This window comes from Acomys russatus, chromosome 14 (genome assembly GCF_903995435.1).
Source record: "Acomys russatus chromosome 14, mAcoRus1.1, whole genome shotgun sequence".
Lineage (NCBI taxonomy): Eukaryota > Metazoa > Chordata > Mammalia > Rodentia > Muridae > Acomys > Acomys russatus.
In genome coordinates, this window is record NC_067150.1 from 36,462,627 (window position 1) to 36,479,937 (window position 17,311).

General features: G+C 42.5%; 1 protein-coding gene across 1 annotated transcript in view; it reads right to left on the reverse strand.

Annotated features, from left to right (window-relative positions):
• Positions 1–17,311, reverse strand: part of Kmt2a (lysine methyltransferase 2A) — an 81,730-nt gene that overhangs the window by 40,753 nt on the left and 23,666 nt on the right. The window contains exons 3-4 of the mRNA XM_051156320.1: positions 6,129–6,198; positions 313–2,963 (exon numbers count right to left, since the gene is read on the reverse strand). Coding sequence (XP_051012277.1) covers positions 313–2,963; positions 6,129–6,198 — 2,721 coding nt within the window. The remainder of the gene's footprint in view (positions 1–312; positions 2,964–6,128; positions 6,199–17,311) is intronic.

Below are 17,311 nucleotides of genomic sequence, written 5' to 3' on the forward strand. Positions count from 1 at the left end.
ACTAGGTGAAGCCAAATAAACTTACAATGATCTGTCATCAAAGCACACAGTTCATAACTAACTATTCTAGCCAGTAAGCCAGTATGCAGAAACCAACTACTTCTGCACCTTAAAATACACAGCAACCTCTATCTACTCTGTCCCCCCTTTATCATTGGAGCGTCATCATTTTCTACTTCTCAAAATGCTCCAGGTCCTTGAAGGACCACTGCACAGGTCGCATGTCTCCTACTCCCCATAACTGAGATGGCTCAAACCTGCCCTGTGAAGGGCTCAGGAGACCTGCTTCTAACAGAAAGGCGGGAAGAGTACCTGTGCTTTGGGCTGGTCGGTCTGTTTGAGACTCTTACTCTTCTCGATCTTGCAGAGCTGGGCTTTGGCCTTTTTAAGGAGGCTGGCCACCCTCTTGTCAGTCATTGGAAGCTTGTCTGCCTGAGCCAACATGGAGCCTATGGAGGAAGTGGAATGTTTAACAGTGCTAGATGAAGGAGTGGAAAGGCAGAGGGTTTTCTCCTTCTCCAGGGATGGGGCAGTTGGGCCGAGGTCCAAGTTGTTTCTTTCCAGATTTCCTCTCCCTTTCTTTATAAGTATTTTGGCTTTGACAGCTGTTGTATCCCCAAGAGTCACAGAAGCAATATCAGTCCCAGAATCAAGTGACGAAGACTTCTTCCGCCCTGTTGCTTTTTTGGCAGAAGATGAAGTGCCAACATCTTCTCCAGCAACCTTCTCTTTGGAAACCCGACCCACAGGATACAACGCAGAGCTACTCTGAATTTCTGAGCCCTTTTTCCTTTTCTCTTTCCTCGACTCCCGCTTATTTTCCTTCTCTCTCTCCCGGTCTCTCTCTCTACTCTTGTCCTTCTCCACGCTCTTGTCAGCATCCCGATCTTTGGACAGCTCCTCCGGGGCCTTGTCTTTATTTCTCCCCTTGTCGGTCTGAGACCCTGGGGTAAACCATGGGAAGAGAGTAGGGCTGTTTGATGAAAATGGCTCTGCTGGGGCACTAGTCTGCTTCCTTGGTCTCTGATTTTTCTCTGTAGATTCCCCAGACTGAGTCAGGGAATGAGAAGGAAAAGTGAAAGTTGGATTTAAGGCACTGGCGGCAAGAGGACTAACAGGAATGCTTAATGAGGAGGAGACGGAAGACGGGGGAGTGAGAGGTGACAGCTCAGAGGTGCTAAGCCTTCCGCTTCTGGTCCTCATGGAGTGAGAAGGTGACCTTGGTTCAGACCGAATTGGACTAAACACTTTCCTTTTCCTTTTTCTATTAGACACTCCCGAAGAGGACGCTCCAACAGAAGTTCGATTACTAGGCAAGGTCACAGACTCGAATATTCTAGAGTGTGCCTCACTTGGAGTAAATCTCGGAGCTCTCAGAATGGGGCTCCTTTTGTGGATATCAAACCTTGTTCCAGAATGGAGTGGTGAAAACAACCGGGCTGAAGTGGCCGTACCAGATGCAGAAAAACCGGAAGCGAAGCCTACATCCTCGGGAGTCAGCGGAGGGGGTCGGAAATTATCAAATATTGGTTTTCGAATCAGACCTTCTTTGGCATACTTTGCTGAGGAAAAGTACTGTGGCTCTGACCTCGAATGCTTTAAAGAAGTCCACCTAAATGTTGGCTCTCGCAAAATCGATTTCCGCTTCCCTTGCATGGGAGCAGCAGAAGCAGGCAGAAATGGTGATGCTAAGGGAATGGTCGGAGGCATGAGCCACGGCGTGTGGTCAGAGATACTGGAGGCTGGCTGGAGTGGAGGGGGAGGGGAAAGGAGAGGCGGAGGTGGCGAGGAGGAGGGCTGCTGCTGGGGGGCACTCTGTAGAGTTGGTAGTTTTTTAGTTGTTCTGGGTCCAAAGCTTCTCTCTGACATCGAATACCGTCTGCTTCTCCTTCCGTTACTCTCTTTTTCTGGGGACTGGGAAATAGGCAGTGGAGCATGAACTTCGGGGGGATCACTCCGCTCTTCGGGAAGTGCCTGGATCTCCTCAGAGGCCTGAGAGTCTGAGGTGGTGTCAATACTGGGGCTACTAGATCGGGAGGAGTCTGAAGACATCTGAGAGGAGTGCTGGGAAGCCGCACTGGACTTCTCAGAAGATCCACAGGATGTGGCGCTGAATCTACTGTTCGGTGTAGATTCTAGTCGCGCAATTTTAATCGGAGGGTCATAATCCTCATCCTCGATGAACCGTCGTGGGGTTTTGATGATCCTCGAGGAGATGGCACTGACCACAGGCATGATGAACTGCCGGATATTCTTGACCTGTGTCTTCACCTTCCTTCCTTGCAGCTGAGCTGCTTCCTTCTCGATTTTCTTCTGTGCCCCCTTCTTTGCCCTCTGCAGGAGTTGCTTAGCAATTGTTGCATCGGTCCTTTTAGAAGAAGGAATAATCCTGACTGGTTTAATCCTTCGAGGGCTTTGTCTGACAACTGTCTTATCTTCCTTTGTGAGTGGGGGCGTTCCTTCCTTGTCTTTCCGGACCTTCTGGGGCTTTTCCAGTTCAGAATTAATGAGGAGACCTGAAGGGGTCTTTATCCGTTCAGCGGATGGAGGCCTCCCTCGCCGTCTTACGATCTGTACCCCCTTCCTTCCTATCTGGAGCTTCCCTGTTTTAAACTTAGACTTGAGAGGAGACAGTTTACCTGCTCTTAATTTTTTAATCTTTGTGGCCTGCTGGAACATGGCAGAAGGGGTCCGTTTAATTTTCTTCAGGCTCTCTTCTTTGCTTCCTTTTGTTAACTCTGAAATGTCCTTTCCATGTGTGATTTTGATTTTTACCCCAGGGAAGGTGGGAGGTCTTCCTCTCTTCTTTTCTATGCTTTTAGAATCTTTCTTCTTGATTTTATCTGCAGATTTGGTCTCTGATTTACTTAGAGGGGAAAACACAGATGGGTCTGAGAGGACAGCTGAATTTCTGTCAGAGCCACTTCTAGGTCTCCCACGAGGCTTTCGAGGACTAGCTTTAACTGTGTATAGAAATTAAACAATGAAGAGCATATATTTAGCTGTGTTGTTCAGGTGTTAGCTAAGGTGAATATAATTTAGCACAGGCCACTTTGTACCGAACTTGCTGGGACTATCGAGTCAACACTACATCTTAATTGTGGTTAATTTCTTTTCATCAAATATCTGCCTCAAAGAAATTAAGTCAATATTCCAATATTCCACCTGAAAAAAATTATTCAATCATCTTGCTGATACCAAAAAAAAAAAAAAAAAAAAAAAAAAAAAAAAATCAAAGTAAGGTTTTCAACTGAAGTGACCTGGGAAACAGAAATTCCTATTCCTCAGATGAGCAAGGTTTTTTTTTTCTTTTTCTAAAATCAAATAAATAAAACTTTTGTTCTAAAAAAGCCTGTATCTCATCATCCAGCTCACCAAGAGTGGCACTTAACATGTTTCCAAAGTTGAGAGTGGTATCATTCGTGAGGCTGAGACAGGCCAACCAACAAGTCTGAGGTCAGCCTGGGCTACATATGAGTTCCAGATTAGCCTTGAACTATACAGAAAGACCTTATCTCCAAAAAAAAACCAAACCAAACCAAACCCAAGACAACCTCAACTCAACCAATACAACAACAACAAACACTCCAACGTTTCAATTTATAATTATGGCTTTGAATAAAGGTAAACAACAACATCAACTTTCATGGGAAAAGTTTCCTTCCTGGGCAGCCTGCATTTTAAATCTATTCTGGCAAAGTAAACTAAAGTTTTACTTCGGAGAGAATGCCCATTCATGAGCCGTCAATGCGGTAACTGTCCTGTGGTGTGAGTTTATCAGTGCAGCAAACTGTGCTACGTTCTCGTTAATCTACTCTTTGCCAGGGCCTCTTTAACTAGTTAGTCCCAAGTTACACAAAGATTTAACCTTAATAGATGTCAAGGTCAAATCGACAACTTATTAAGACAGATCTTTGCTATTCCAAGTAAGTAGAAACAGCTAGGTGTGATGGGGCATCCCTGTAACCCCAGCACTAGGGAAGCATAGGCAGGAAACTACCCCTAAGTTCAAGGTCGTCCTGGTCTGCCTATGGGGTTCCAGACAGGAGGGCCACATATTTGAGATCTTGTTACAAACAGGAATTTCCCAAATTATAAAGATGCTGAACTTGCTATGAAAAGAGTTTAAGGAGCAAAACTGTCTCTAATGCCTAACATAACGTGTACTTAACAGCATTAGGAACTGGCTCTGGCAGCCAAGTATGACGGCTCACACTCATGATCCCAGGACTTGTGAAGCAAGGAACGACAGTTACCTCAAGTTCAAGGCTAGTGGGAGCTCCATGCCAACCTGGGCTACAAAGTAAGACACTGCTATGGAGCTACTTTCCAACACAACAGAAATCATCAAAGTCTGCTGGTTGCACTTACTAATACAAACACAAATGCACTCCTCCCCATGTAACTCGGGAGACTTCCGATATTAAGAGTTAGCCAGGTGTGATGGTGCATGTCTGTACGCCCCGTACTCCAGGAGGCAGAGGCAGGCAGGTCTCTGTGAGTTTGAGGCCAGCCTGGTCTACAAAGCAAGTCCAGGACAGCCAAGGCTACACAGAGAAACCCTATCTTAAAAAACAAAACAAAACAAAACCAAAAATATTAAAAGTTTACAAATCAATTCATCAATTCTTAATATATACTAATTATATAACCAAGGTAATGAACTGCAAGACAGCAGACAGCAATTCATTTAAGTAATACATACCCAGATGCTTTACAACGACCAGCAGAACATTCAAAGTAAACTGATGCCAAACAAACAAAAAACAAAACAAAACTCACTAGAACATCATTGTGAAAGCTGTGAGCTAACTTAGGAGTATAGACGTAACTCCATAACACGGTGGGGCACTTGATGGGGCTGCCCAGAGGACCTTAGCAATTCTGAGAATCGTTTCCATATTACTTTTTAAAAGCAGCTTTCACAGACAAGTAGAAAGAAGAGCAGAGAAGGGTCTTAACTCAGTTGCTAACTTCTTGACACTCAAGGCCACACACTGGCAAGTGTCATTTTTTGTCCTCATTCATCAACTGTAAACAAAGAGTTAAAATAGAAGGTCCCTAAAGCCCTTTTCCATATAAAGACCTAAGAATTCACCAACTCTTACAGAAACCACTGCCACCATCTAAATGCAGCTAAGACACCACTGGTTCCAGAAACAAGATCTCAACACCATCACCGGGCCACCGGATGTTGTCAGCTTGGGTGTTTAATTAAGTACTATATAATATGTGGTGACTCATAAGTGAGACCCAAATCACCATCACTGGGCCACCGGATGTTGTCAGCTTGGGTATTTAATTAAGTACTATATAATACATAGTGACTCATAAGTGAGACCCAAATCACCATCACCGGGCCACCGGATGTTGTCAGCTTGGGTGTTTAATTAAGTACTATATAATATGTGGTGACTCATAAGTGAGACCCAAATGTCAGCAACCATCACAAATTGAACAGAGTAAAAGCATCTAACAATAGAATATTTTACTAATCTGCTCATCCACATAAACAAAACCATACAGTAAGTCCAGCTGTTGAAAGGAACCTCGAGTCTTCCTCCAGCTCAATTATCCTGGCTAGTAAAGGTGAAGGCCACTGCTCATCTTAGGAAACTGCTTGTTGGTCTAGAATTTTGTTGAGAACACTGATAAACAATGCTAATAAATGGAGACATCCACATAATTTTCAGGTTTTTGTTTTTTTTTTTTTATTAGTACAGCCTTTTTAGGATTGGGTAAAATGGTGTTGTATAGTGGCAACATGTTGTTTCTGGTTCTTTGACAACAGCACACTAAATTTTTTCTTCTTCAAAAAAAAGGGGGGAAGGGGGCAAATTTCTCCCCCACAAGCATAAATACTACCATAGGATAGAAAATGATAAATTTGACCAGGTTTCCCAAAATAATTCTGTGGAAACCTACCTCCCATGCCCAAGCATTATCCAGAAAAACATAGTGAAAAATTAACTAGCAAGCAGTCAACAGAAACCATCCCAGCCACTCTAGCCCGTCAGTCAGTTCCTGGCCCCAGGATTGCACATCATCCTTTACCGGCAGCCACACCCCCCGACAGACAGACAGACAGACAGAACGCGTACCTACAACACAAGCTTCGTTGGCCATACCTGAGGGAGACCTTGTGGGGCTTCGCACTCTGACTTCCTCATCTGAGCCAAAACCTAAGAACTGCTCATCCTACAACAGAAAAGCATTATTTTAAAATCAGAAGCAAAAACACAAATGTGAATAAATCCCAAAGAAATGTCCAGATGAAACAAATGCATTGGCAAATTAACCTGTATATACCAGTTTTCATTATCCAAGTAGATTCTATAAATAACTGTTAAGTTGCAAACCACAGACCCAGCCATATAGTTTTATTACACATAATAGTTGTGTAATAACTGAACCATGCACTGGAAGTTTATCTTTGGTGAACAGTAGATAAGAGACAGTCTTAACTTTCAAACTACAGATACAGCCCCAAACCAATAAAGGATAACTTGAATATAAATACACAAATCAGTATAGTGTTAAAAATACACAGCTACAAATAAAACAAGTACTTCTATCTACAAACACATAAGGAATTATATAAACCATATGCCAATCTCTTGCCTGCTAAACATTAGAGAGACTATACGTGCCCTAACTGTCAGCTCCTTAACTCAGGAGCGGCTATCCAGATGTGATTTCTGTACATCTGACATCAGAGTCTCGATGTGCAATTTATGGTACCACCTTAACATGCCCTGTGATAAGAGATGTAATGGTGGGCAGCAGCGCTGGCAACAGGGATCACGAACTGACCACACACAGTGACTCCCTTCACCAGCAACAGGGAAACATCGTGTTTCCAATTCTGCTTGGGAAAGACAAAAGCAAAAACTTTCCTTACCTCTAACTTTTAACCTTCCCTTAAAATACTCAGAATCACATGGCCTATGTTAGACACTTTCTCAAGAAAAAGTCTATTGAAACATACTGATAGTACAAGTTAACTGATTTAGAAAAAGTTCTTTTTAGAAAGATTTGAGAGAGAGAGAGAGAGATTTCAGAGCCCAGAAACAAACCCACACAAACAACAGCACTATGGGATGAAAGTAATCTGGCAAATCCCCAACTGTGTCCCAACAGTTTAAGTCCCCAGACTTTCCTCTTTGGACAGAGCCAGCAGAAAACATGGATACACTCCCACCGAAGAGCTTTTCCTCAGTTTAAAGCTAGAGCCAGGCATTAACGAGGTCTTTAGCCATTTATCACCCAGGAAAATATTAACAAGCAAATGAAACCTTTTAGATAAACCAGCAGTTTAGCTCTTAAACTTAAAGGCTTTTAGACAGCAATTGGGTTTTTTGTTTGTTTCTTTGACTGTTTTGTTGTTGTTTTTCCTCCAAGACTGAGGTGAAAAAGTATTTAAGGGGCTAGACAGATGCCCTGGCTGTGAATAGAACGGCTGTTCTTCTAGAAGACTTGGGTTTAATTCCTAGCACCTACATGGTGACTCATAACCACCTGTAACTCTAGTTCCAGGGGATTGGATGCCCTCTTCAGCCTCTGAGAGCACCATGACAGTGCACAGCACACAAATGTAAGTGGAAGCAAAAGATCTATATACATTAAATAAAGAAGTAAGTATTTAAGAACAAGATGAAACTGAGTAATGGTGGTGCACGCCTTCAATCCCACCACTCAGTAGGCAGAGACAGATGGATCTCCTAGAGTCAAGGCCAGCCTGGTTCTACATAGCTCGGGATACACCAAGGAAACCCTGTCTCCAGGGGAAAAAAAGATGAAATTCTCTTCAGAAATGTCTTTTTTAAAAAGTTTTACAATTCCAAGAATGTATTCAGCCTAAGGAATACATATTAGAGCCCTTTTTTTTTTTAGTTTCTTTTATCACTACGTTAAAAGTAATTTTTAAATTTTCTTAGATTAAAACAAACTTTTACTTTGAACATTATTTGTAAAAACAAAAACTCTATGCATTTATCTTAAAACGAAACAAGCCAAATAGAGCTGGAGATGGATCAGGTGTTAAGAGCATTTCTTGCTCTTAAAAGAACTGGGGAGTTCTAGTTCAATTCCTATCTCCTACACGGGGATTTACACCCATGCATTTCTAGCTCCAGGGGATCCAAAAGCCTCTTCTGGCTTCCAGAGTGCTATATGCAGTGGTACACATACTTGTAGGCTAAACATCCACACACAAAATAGTAAGTTTCTTAAAAAGCCAAATAAAATTTTTGTGGATCTTCAGACTTGATACTCAGTGTCAAAATGTTATATATATATATATATACACACACACATATATATGTGTGTGTGTGTGTGTGTGTGTGTGTGTATATACATATTTTATTTATTTATTTATTTATTTATTTATTTATTTTTTAAACCCAACCAATCCAAAATCTCTGCTTTTATAGGAAAGGAACATCAGGGTCTCGATGTCATAGCCCAGGCTACTCTCAAAGGTGCTCATCTTCTGCCCTCCCCATGGCATTATAAGCATGTGCCATCAAACCTGTTTAATCCATTTTATTGTTGTTTTAAGATTTATTATTATGTATACAATGCTCTGTTCTGCATTACACCTGCAGGCCAGAAGAAGGCATCAGATCACATTATAGATGGTTGAGAGCCACCATGTGGTTGCTGGGAATTGAACTCCGTGCTCTTAACCATGAGCTATCTCTCTAGGCCCCTGTTGTTTGTTTTTTAAGACAAGGTTTCTCTGTGTAGCCCTGGATGTTCTGGAACTTACTCTGTAGACCAGGCTGGTCCTGAATACAGGAATCTGCCTGTCTCTGCCACAAAGTACTGAGATTAAAGACACATGCCACTACCCAGTTTTATCAAAAATTTGAAATGAAAAAAAAAATCCATATTCCAATTTTAATATAAGCTTTGGGCAGATTCAATTGTTTTATTTTTGTGTGTGTTGGGGACTGACTCTGGAGCCTTAGACAAGGACTCTATCCCCAAGCTACATCCCCTGCTCAGAAGTAAAGAATTAAATAGTAGGGTTTAAAATTTTTTTTTAATGATTTTTTTATTTATTATTTATACAGCACTCTGTCCCCATGTGTGCGTGAATGCCAAAAGAGGGCACCAGATCTCATTATAAATGGTTGTGAGATACCATGTGATTGCTAGGAATTGAACTGTGGACCTTTGGAAGAACACACAGTGCTCTTAACCTCTGAGCCATCTCTTTAGCCCCTAAATAGTAGTTTAGAACAAGAAAAACAAATCAAGTAAGATAGGCAGTAGCAAATTATTTCAAATGGGGTTGAGGAGGGAATGGGAGGACGACTAACTTAAAAAATATATATATCATATAATCTTGGGAGTTTTAGGTGGGGCCAGACCGCATCTGTTCAGCTAGGTACCAGAAGGGCTGGCTCTGGGCTCAGTTCTGCTATTCCCAGGCTATGTGATCTTAGGTAAGTCACTTTCTCTTTGCACTTCTTTCTTTATTGGAGCACTATGAAGAAGAAAGGAAACCATTTATATAAAACTACTCAGAAAACTAAAAAGCAACATGCATATTCTTGTTAATTTTATTAGGGTTATAGTTAAAGAAACAAATTCTGGGAGCCAAATGACCTACCCAAGACCACACACACAACAAGTAATGAACAAGGAACCTATGTTTAAAGTAGATGAAGTTATTGCTGGTTGTATTTGCTTTCACATCACAATAGTTAAACTGAACCTATAAAAAACCAAAGGCTTCAAACAAAGCAGCTGCAGCACTAAACCTTCTAGTCTACAACTGAAGCCATGAAATGCCCATTTTCAGATCCTTCAAGCTTCTGGTCAATTTGCTTTTTTCTTTCTTTCTTTGAGACAAGGTTTCTCTGTGTGGCCATGGCTGTCCTCGACTCACTTTATTATAGACCAGGCCATCCTTGAACTCACAGAGATCCACCTGCACGGGCCACCACACCCAGCTAACTTGCTCTTTTTCCACATCACTCTCACCCAACAACCCACTAATCCATGTATTTCAAGTATCTGGATACTGTCAAATACATCCCAGGAGGCTTATGCTCCAAGTACAGTGAAAAACAAACAGTGCAAGAAGCTATACGTAAAGTAATAAGTGAGATATTTATATATTTCAAAAGGGGGTAAATGTCATTGTGTTCATTATCAGCAATCTCCGTGGGTCAGATGGTCACAAAATGTAACTATACAATCCTAATTGCAAAGTCAGAGTACACTAAGCTGTCAACCAGTCATTCAACTGTCAATATTTAGTTTTCTGAGTATCTTCTAAAATTATAGAAAGCATTTGTTTTCATTCCGGTCTCAGAATAGGATTTGAACAAGAAAAGAGTATGTAGTCAAAAGGACTTTACTGCTGGCATGGTGGCACATGCCCAGGCATGGTGGCACACACTCTTATTCCCAGCACTTGGGGGGCTAAGGCAGAGGCTGAGGCCAGCCTGGTCTTTATAATGAGTTCTAGGATAGCCAGTGCTACATAGGGAGGCCCTTTTCCCTAAAGGCACACCATACAATTTCAACCCTAGAACTTTTTTTGCACTTGAAATCTAGACTGATTCTTAAAATATGCTTTAAAGTAAAAACTCACTCTTCAAAGATCCACCTGTCACTGTTATGTCAAAGAGCTCTTCCCACTATAAGCTTCAAATCTGTGCTAAGATTCATTCTCTCTCTCTCTCTCTCTCTCTCTCTCTCTCTCTCTCTCTCTCTCTCTCTCTCTCTCCCTCCCTCCCTCCCTCCCTCCCCCCACCCACGTAAGTTTTAGTAAGTTTACAACCAAACACCTAAAGGAAGTCAAGCTGAAAATGCCCTAAGAAAGATACCAGTATTACACCAGCAGAGAGTGCTGGAGAAAAAGCCTTCCGTGCATCACACTGCACTACTCTCCCCATTGCTCACTTTAAACATCTCAGGACAATGTAAGGGGTAACAGTCCTAGCTTCCAGTAGGTCCAGACTTGCTGACAAACCAAAAGATCAAGGCAATGCACACACAGACACAGACCGAGACAGACACTGGCATCCTGCCACACCCCCATGGTATAAGCCCAGCTGAAGAGACAGTGTGCAGGAGACATTGTGTTGCACATAGCCAAGGGGTCCTAGACCCACTCAATACACATAATTTTCTTCTTCTGTTTCTTTTCTTTATGCTTTGTTTTGAGACAGGGTCTTACTATGTAGACCAGGTTGGTCTCAAACTCAGAGAGATCCTCCTGCCTCTGCCTCCTGAGTGCTGAGACTAAAGGTGTGTGTCACAATGCCCAGCCCAAAACATGCACTTTCCCTTTCATAGCTTCTTGAGGAGCACAGTATTCCTGGACAAAGTATAGGCAAGAGTTGGAAGACGTGTTCAGTGATGTTCTTCAAGATTTCAACATTTTTCCTAACTGTAAGACAGAAAAACACTCTAGCCAAGTTGAGCTCTATAAATAGTTAAATCACATTTGGTATCTGGTGATTTATTGTAAATTAAGCTATCCAATGTTACCCCTAAATGAAATAGAATTATAAAAACAATTAACATAGACTTTACTACTCCTAATCAAAACTCTAGGGCTGCTGGCTAGGACCATCCAAGCACTTTCACTATTAAAGTCCATTGCTCTTACTTAGCATTTAAAATTTTTATTTCCTGAGCATGGTGGCAAATATCTTTAATCCCAGCACCCAAGATGCAGAAATGATCCAATTTCTGAGTTTGAGCCAAGGCTACTGCCCTATCTTAAAAACAAAAACAGAAACAGAAACAACAGAAAACTACATAGTGCGACCTAATTTCAAAAAGTTATCTTAATTTTGTAGTAGTATTTATGAAGTCATAAGAATATTCTTCCCACAAGAGAACTCGAGCCCATAATAATATTACAGATAATAATGTTACATATAAAATTAGTAAAGACATTAGAAAAATACATGGAAATCTGTGCTTCACAGAATTATGTAAGACTAGGAAAACTTTCCAAACCAAGTAGTATTTCATTTCCTGGTTCTTTTAAAACCATTCACACAATGTCCTAGCCAGAGCTGTGTTCCAGATGAAAAGCTGAAAAAACACACAATTCCTGCTTCCAAGCAGTACCTAAGGCACGGATGGCAGGTATAACTCAGCTTTCCTTTCAGAAATAAGTTTCATTAAAATGTTAAGTGAGAACAAAATACGACTTAATTCATGTTCCAGAATAAACCTGTGCTTACATCCGGGAATAGCCCACCCTCCCGCTTATATCGGCGCTGGGTAGCCGGGCACAGTGGCACACATTTTTAATCCCAGCACTTGGGAGGCAGAGGCAGGCGATCAGATCGCTGTGAGTTCGAGGTCAACCTGGTCTACAAAAGCGAGTCCAGGACAGCCAAGGTTACACAAAGAAACCCTGCCTCGAAAAACCAAAACCAAACCAAAACAAAACATTAGCACTGGGTAAGAAACACTCAGCAGATTTCAGAATTCTCCCAAAACACTATCGATCCCTCATACAATTCCTAGCATGGGAATGGCCTTATGAAATGTCATTGTTAAGAGACTTCAATAATTTCCTCTCCCTATATCCAACTAAAATAGTTGGCTTTCTGTGTCTCTCTTTCCTTATTTTTGTTTTTTCAAGACAGAGTTTCTCTGCGAAGCCTTGGCTGTCCTGGACTTGCTTTGTAGACCAGGCTGGCCTCGAACTCACAGTGATCCACCTACCTCTCCTTCCCCAGTACTGGGATTAAAGGTATGAGCCACTACACCTGGCTCCTTTTTTTAGGTGTTTTGAGACAGGGTTTCTCTGTGTAGCCTTAGTTGTCCTGGACTTGCTTTGTAGACCAGGCTGGCCTCGCTTTGTAGACCAGGCTGGCCTCAAACTCACAGTGATCCACCTGCCTCTGCCTCCGAGTGCCGGGATTACAGGAGCGTGCCACCACATTCTGTGTCTTTCGTAATGCTTACCAATTTACCACAGACTGGGGAAGAAAAATCACCTACTTAGAATCCTTAACCTCTCAAGCAAAGGTGTAACGGCATGAAAGCTACACTGAAAACATCTCTATGGGAGAGTGACAGAAATTCTCAGCTGTGAGAGGATCTGTCTAGCAAGCCCCACAAAAAAACTGGCGTGGTACATACTTCTGTATCCCATCCAGCACTTGGAAGTGGGCGGGAGGATCAGAAGTTCAACGTCATTCTCATCTATTCTACATAAGACTCTCAGTCTCCAACAAATGAACCTATAAGCCTGCGAAACAAACAAACAAAAAAAAAAAAAAACACCAGTAGTGCCACTCATTACACCTAAGTTATGAAATCAACATAGGTATCATTAGCATCACCAAAATACAGGCTGCATTAGCTCTGGCCTGAGACGGACAAGGTCTACCATGACTCTCTGTTCCTGTTTCTTTCTGGGAACCTCACTTTATTAAATAGGTGCTGTGCGACCTACACATGCCCTTCAGCCACCATATCTCAGCATTCTGTCTCTAAAACATCTAAAAACTCAAATTCTTCCAATTACAAAGTTAACTTCATTGAACCAATGGGGGGAGGGAATCAACGAGTATCGAAATCACTCCTCAGAGCTGGAGAAAACGGCTTGGAGGTTAAGAGCATACAACACTCTGCCAGGGGACCTGAGTTCAATTCCCAGGATCCACATTAAGACAGTTCACAACGACCTGTGACTCCAGCTTCAGCGAGATGGATGCCGCTAACCTCTGTGGGCACTCGCACTCACATGCACATAGTTAAAAGCAAAAACGTAAGCAAGAATCACTCATGCAGGGCTAGAGAGATGGCTCAGAGGTTAAGAGTGCTTACTGTTCTTCCAGAGGACCAGGGTTCTACTCCTAGCACCCACATTATATCGTTCCCACCTACTTGAAATAAAATCATTAAAAAAAAAAAAAAAAAAAAAAAAAAGCCATGCAGTGGTGGTACACTACTTAATCCCAGCACTTGGGAGGCAGAGGCAGGCAGATCGCCGTTGAGTTCAAGGCCAACTTGGTCTACCAAGAGAGTCCAGGACAGCCAGTGCTACACACAGAAACTCTTGTCTGGAAAAACAAAACAAAAATCTTAAGGAAAAAAGAAAAAAGAAAAAGAAAAGAAAGAAAATCAATCCTGATACACTCATTTTTGTAAGATACTTTTTTCCAGGCGTCTCAGCTGCCATCGTCGTACGTGGTTCAAACCGATGAGGAGGACACGAAAACTAAGAGACTAAAACACCCAGGAGACAAGCTGTATATCTTGGCAGCTATACTTTAAAGAGTAACACCTCCCCTGTGGGAATTTATTCCTGTTAGCTATCACTTCTGTTGGCACAATTCCCTTTGAGTCTCCTGCTACTTGCTATAAAATACCATGGTTTTATGTTGTACTTTAAAGACTCACACCCATAATTACTACTATTTAATTAGATGGGATTTTCCCCCTAGATGGGGCCTTTGCATTGTAACCCAGATTGGCCTCAAACTCATGATCCTTCTGCCTCAGCTTCCAGAATGCTAGGACCACAGGTATGTACCGACATGCCTGGTTAGCAGAAGGATATTTTCTTCAATGTGTTTACTGGGATGATGAGCTGGCTTAGCAGGTACAGGTGTTTAATGCCAAGCTTGATGGCCTCAGTTTGATCCCCAGGACTCACATGGGGAAACGGGAGAACTGATCTGAAAGCTGTCTTCTGATCTTCATATGTGTACACGTACACACAATAAACGATAGATACGAAATGAAGAAGAAGAAGAAGAAGAAGAAGAAGAAGAAGAAGAAGAAGAAGAAGAAAGAAGAAGCAGCAGCAGCAGCATCTGTACCAGGGACTGAGGACTATATAGCTCAGTGGTAGAATGTATATATGCTTGGCATACACCATGCTCTGTTTATTCCCCAACATAAACAAGCAATCATGAGAGATCAGTCTACAGGTGTTGGAGAAGCTAGTACAATAGTAAGTGCTGGTGAAGATGAGGGAAAAGTCAGCATCTGTGCACAGTAGGTGGGAGTGTACGCTACAACAGCTATTTTTTAAAAAATAGTATGAGAGCCTTTAGTCTTCAGTCTAACCACAAAACCTACCATCCCAGATGGACTGCACAGCAAAGGGACCAAGCAGACATGCTGAACAAGTGCGTGCACTTGAGGTCCACGTCAGCTCTAGTCACACTAGTGAATGATGATTGAGGAAAACAGGGCACATCCCACTATTCTGCCTTAAAACATAGGAAGTTTGGTCATTCTCAGTGGCATTACAGAGTCAGCCAGCCAGAAATATAAGTGCCCTGAGAGCCTGCTTACATGAGGCGTCTAAAGGGAGAGCAGACAAGCGACCAGAAGCTGAGCAAGAGGAGAAAAGGGGAGAGGTTCACCAAGAGGCACACACGACTCCAACTCTAACGGAGGGAGAAATGATCTGCAGTGCTGAAAGGTAGCCACAGGGGGTAATGGAGGATTTATTTTAAAATTGCCAAAAAAAAAAGGGGGGCCAAAAAAAGGGCTGGAGAGATGATGCAGCAGTTAAGAGCACTGGCTACACTTGAGAAGGTCCCAAGTTCAATTCTCAGCACCCATATGGCAGCTAACAACCATCTGTAACTCCAGTTTCCAGAGGATCTGACAGCCTCCTCTGGCCTACACAGGCGTCAGCCGTACATGTGGTACCCATAAATACATGTAGGCAAAACACCCACACACAGAAAAAAATTGAGTAAAATTAAAACATAAAAATTGCTTTAAAAAAAAAAAGCATAGTTTTAAACATCGAATAACAAAAGTTGAGGAGGTATAATGAATATATTTTAAAGTTTATTATTTATTTATTTTAAAGATTTATTTACTTGTTACGTACACAGTGTTCTGCTTACACGTATGCCTGCATGCCAGAAGAGGGCACTAGATCTCATGTGGTTGCTGGGAATTGAACTCAGGACCTCTGAAAGAGCAGACATTGCTCTTAACCTCAGAGGCATCTCTCCAGCCCGGTGACTACATTCTTTACCTTGATGAACTCTTTTAGACAGATGCATTTGCAATCCTAGTGCCAGGGAAGCAGAGAAAGAGGGATCCTTGGGGCTCACTGGCCAACTGGGCCAGCCCAACTGATGAGTCTGACTAATGAGAGACCTGTCTCAAAAGAGGTACGCAACATTTATGATAATGACACTGGAAGTTGGTTTTGAGAGCTGAGACAGGTTACAGCAGGGTGCTTATCAGCATGAATGAGGCACAATATCCTGGGTTCAAGGCCCAGAACTGCCAAGAAAGTAATTTTTTTTTTTTTAAATCTTTAAAAAAAAAAAGGCATTGGGATGTCTGGTGTGCAGGCTTATGTTTGTAATTCCAGTATTCAGAAGGCAGAGGCAGGAAGTCATTGCAAGTTGAAGTTCAACCTGGTCGACACAATGAGAATACAGTTCACAACATCTCAAATAAATAAATGCGGGTTGGAAGCAAACCAATTCATTCTACAAGAAACACGTGAGTGGGGCGGCTGAAGAGAGATGGCTCAGAGGATGCACTTGCTGTTACTGCAGAGGACTGAGGTTCAGTTCCCAGTACCCACATGAAGACTTACTACTGTGTGTAACTCCAGTTGTAAAGGAGCTGACGTGTTCTACTGGCCTCTGTGGACTCAGGAGCGTGTGAGCGCATGCAAGCATACAAACATGCACACACGCGCATGCGCGCACACACTCCTTTTTAAAAATCTACATGTAGGTCGAGGGATAAGCAGAGACAGAAGACATCTTCAAGCAGCTTTTAGAAGGCTGAACATGTATCTAAATTGAAGCCAGACTCTGCATCTATAGTAAGACCCTGCAGCAAGAGGGAAAAGCGGGACAGCTAAGTGCGCGGCAACAGAATGCAGTACATGGGAGACCCTGCTAGAAGACTGAATGTGGAGCCGCTGCACAAAGGCAGCTAGCCAGGCAAGACAAAGGGTCAGGAAAACCACTGCACACAGGAGGCGGCTAGCTCACCTTCGAGTGATAATAAAGCTTGAGAATGGGACCAAGGGTGATGTCAGCTGAGCAAATAAATACACAAAAGCAGAGGCACGGCATTCAGAAACAGGGGAGGTAGGAAGCAGATCCTAGAAGGTCTGGCAGGCCTTTAAGGGCTTAAAAATTACCTCCTAGCCCATGTAGACCTCATCCTAAAGGCTCTATGGGGTTGGTGATTCTCCAGACAAGGTGGCACACACCTGAAGTACCAACAGTCTGTAATCTCAGCATTTGGGCAAGAACTCAAGAGTTTGAGGCCAGCCTGAACTACCCATGGAGAGACCTTGTCTCAACAAACCAATCAAATC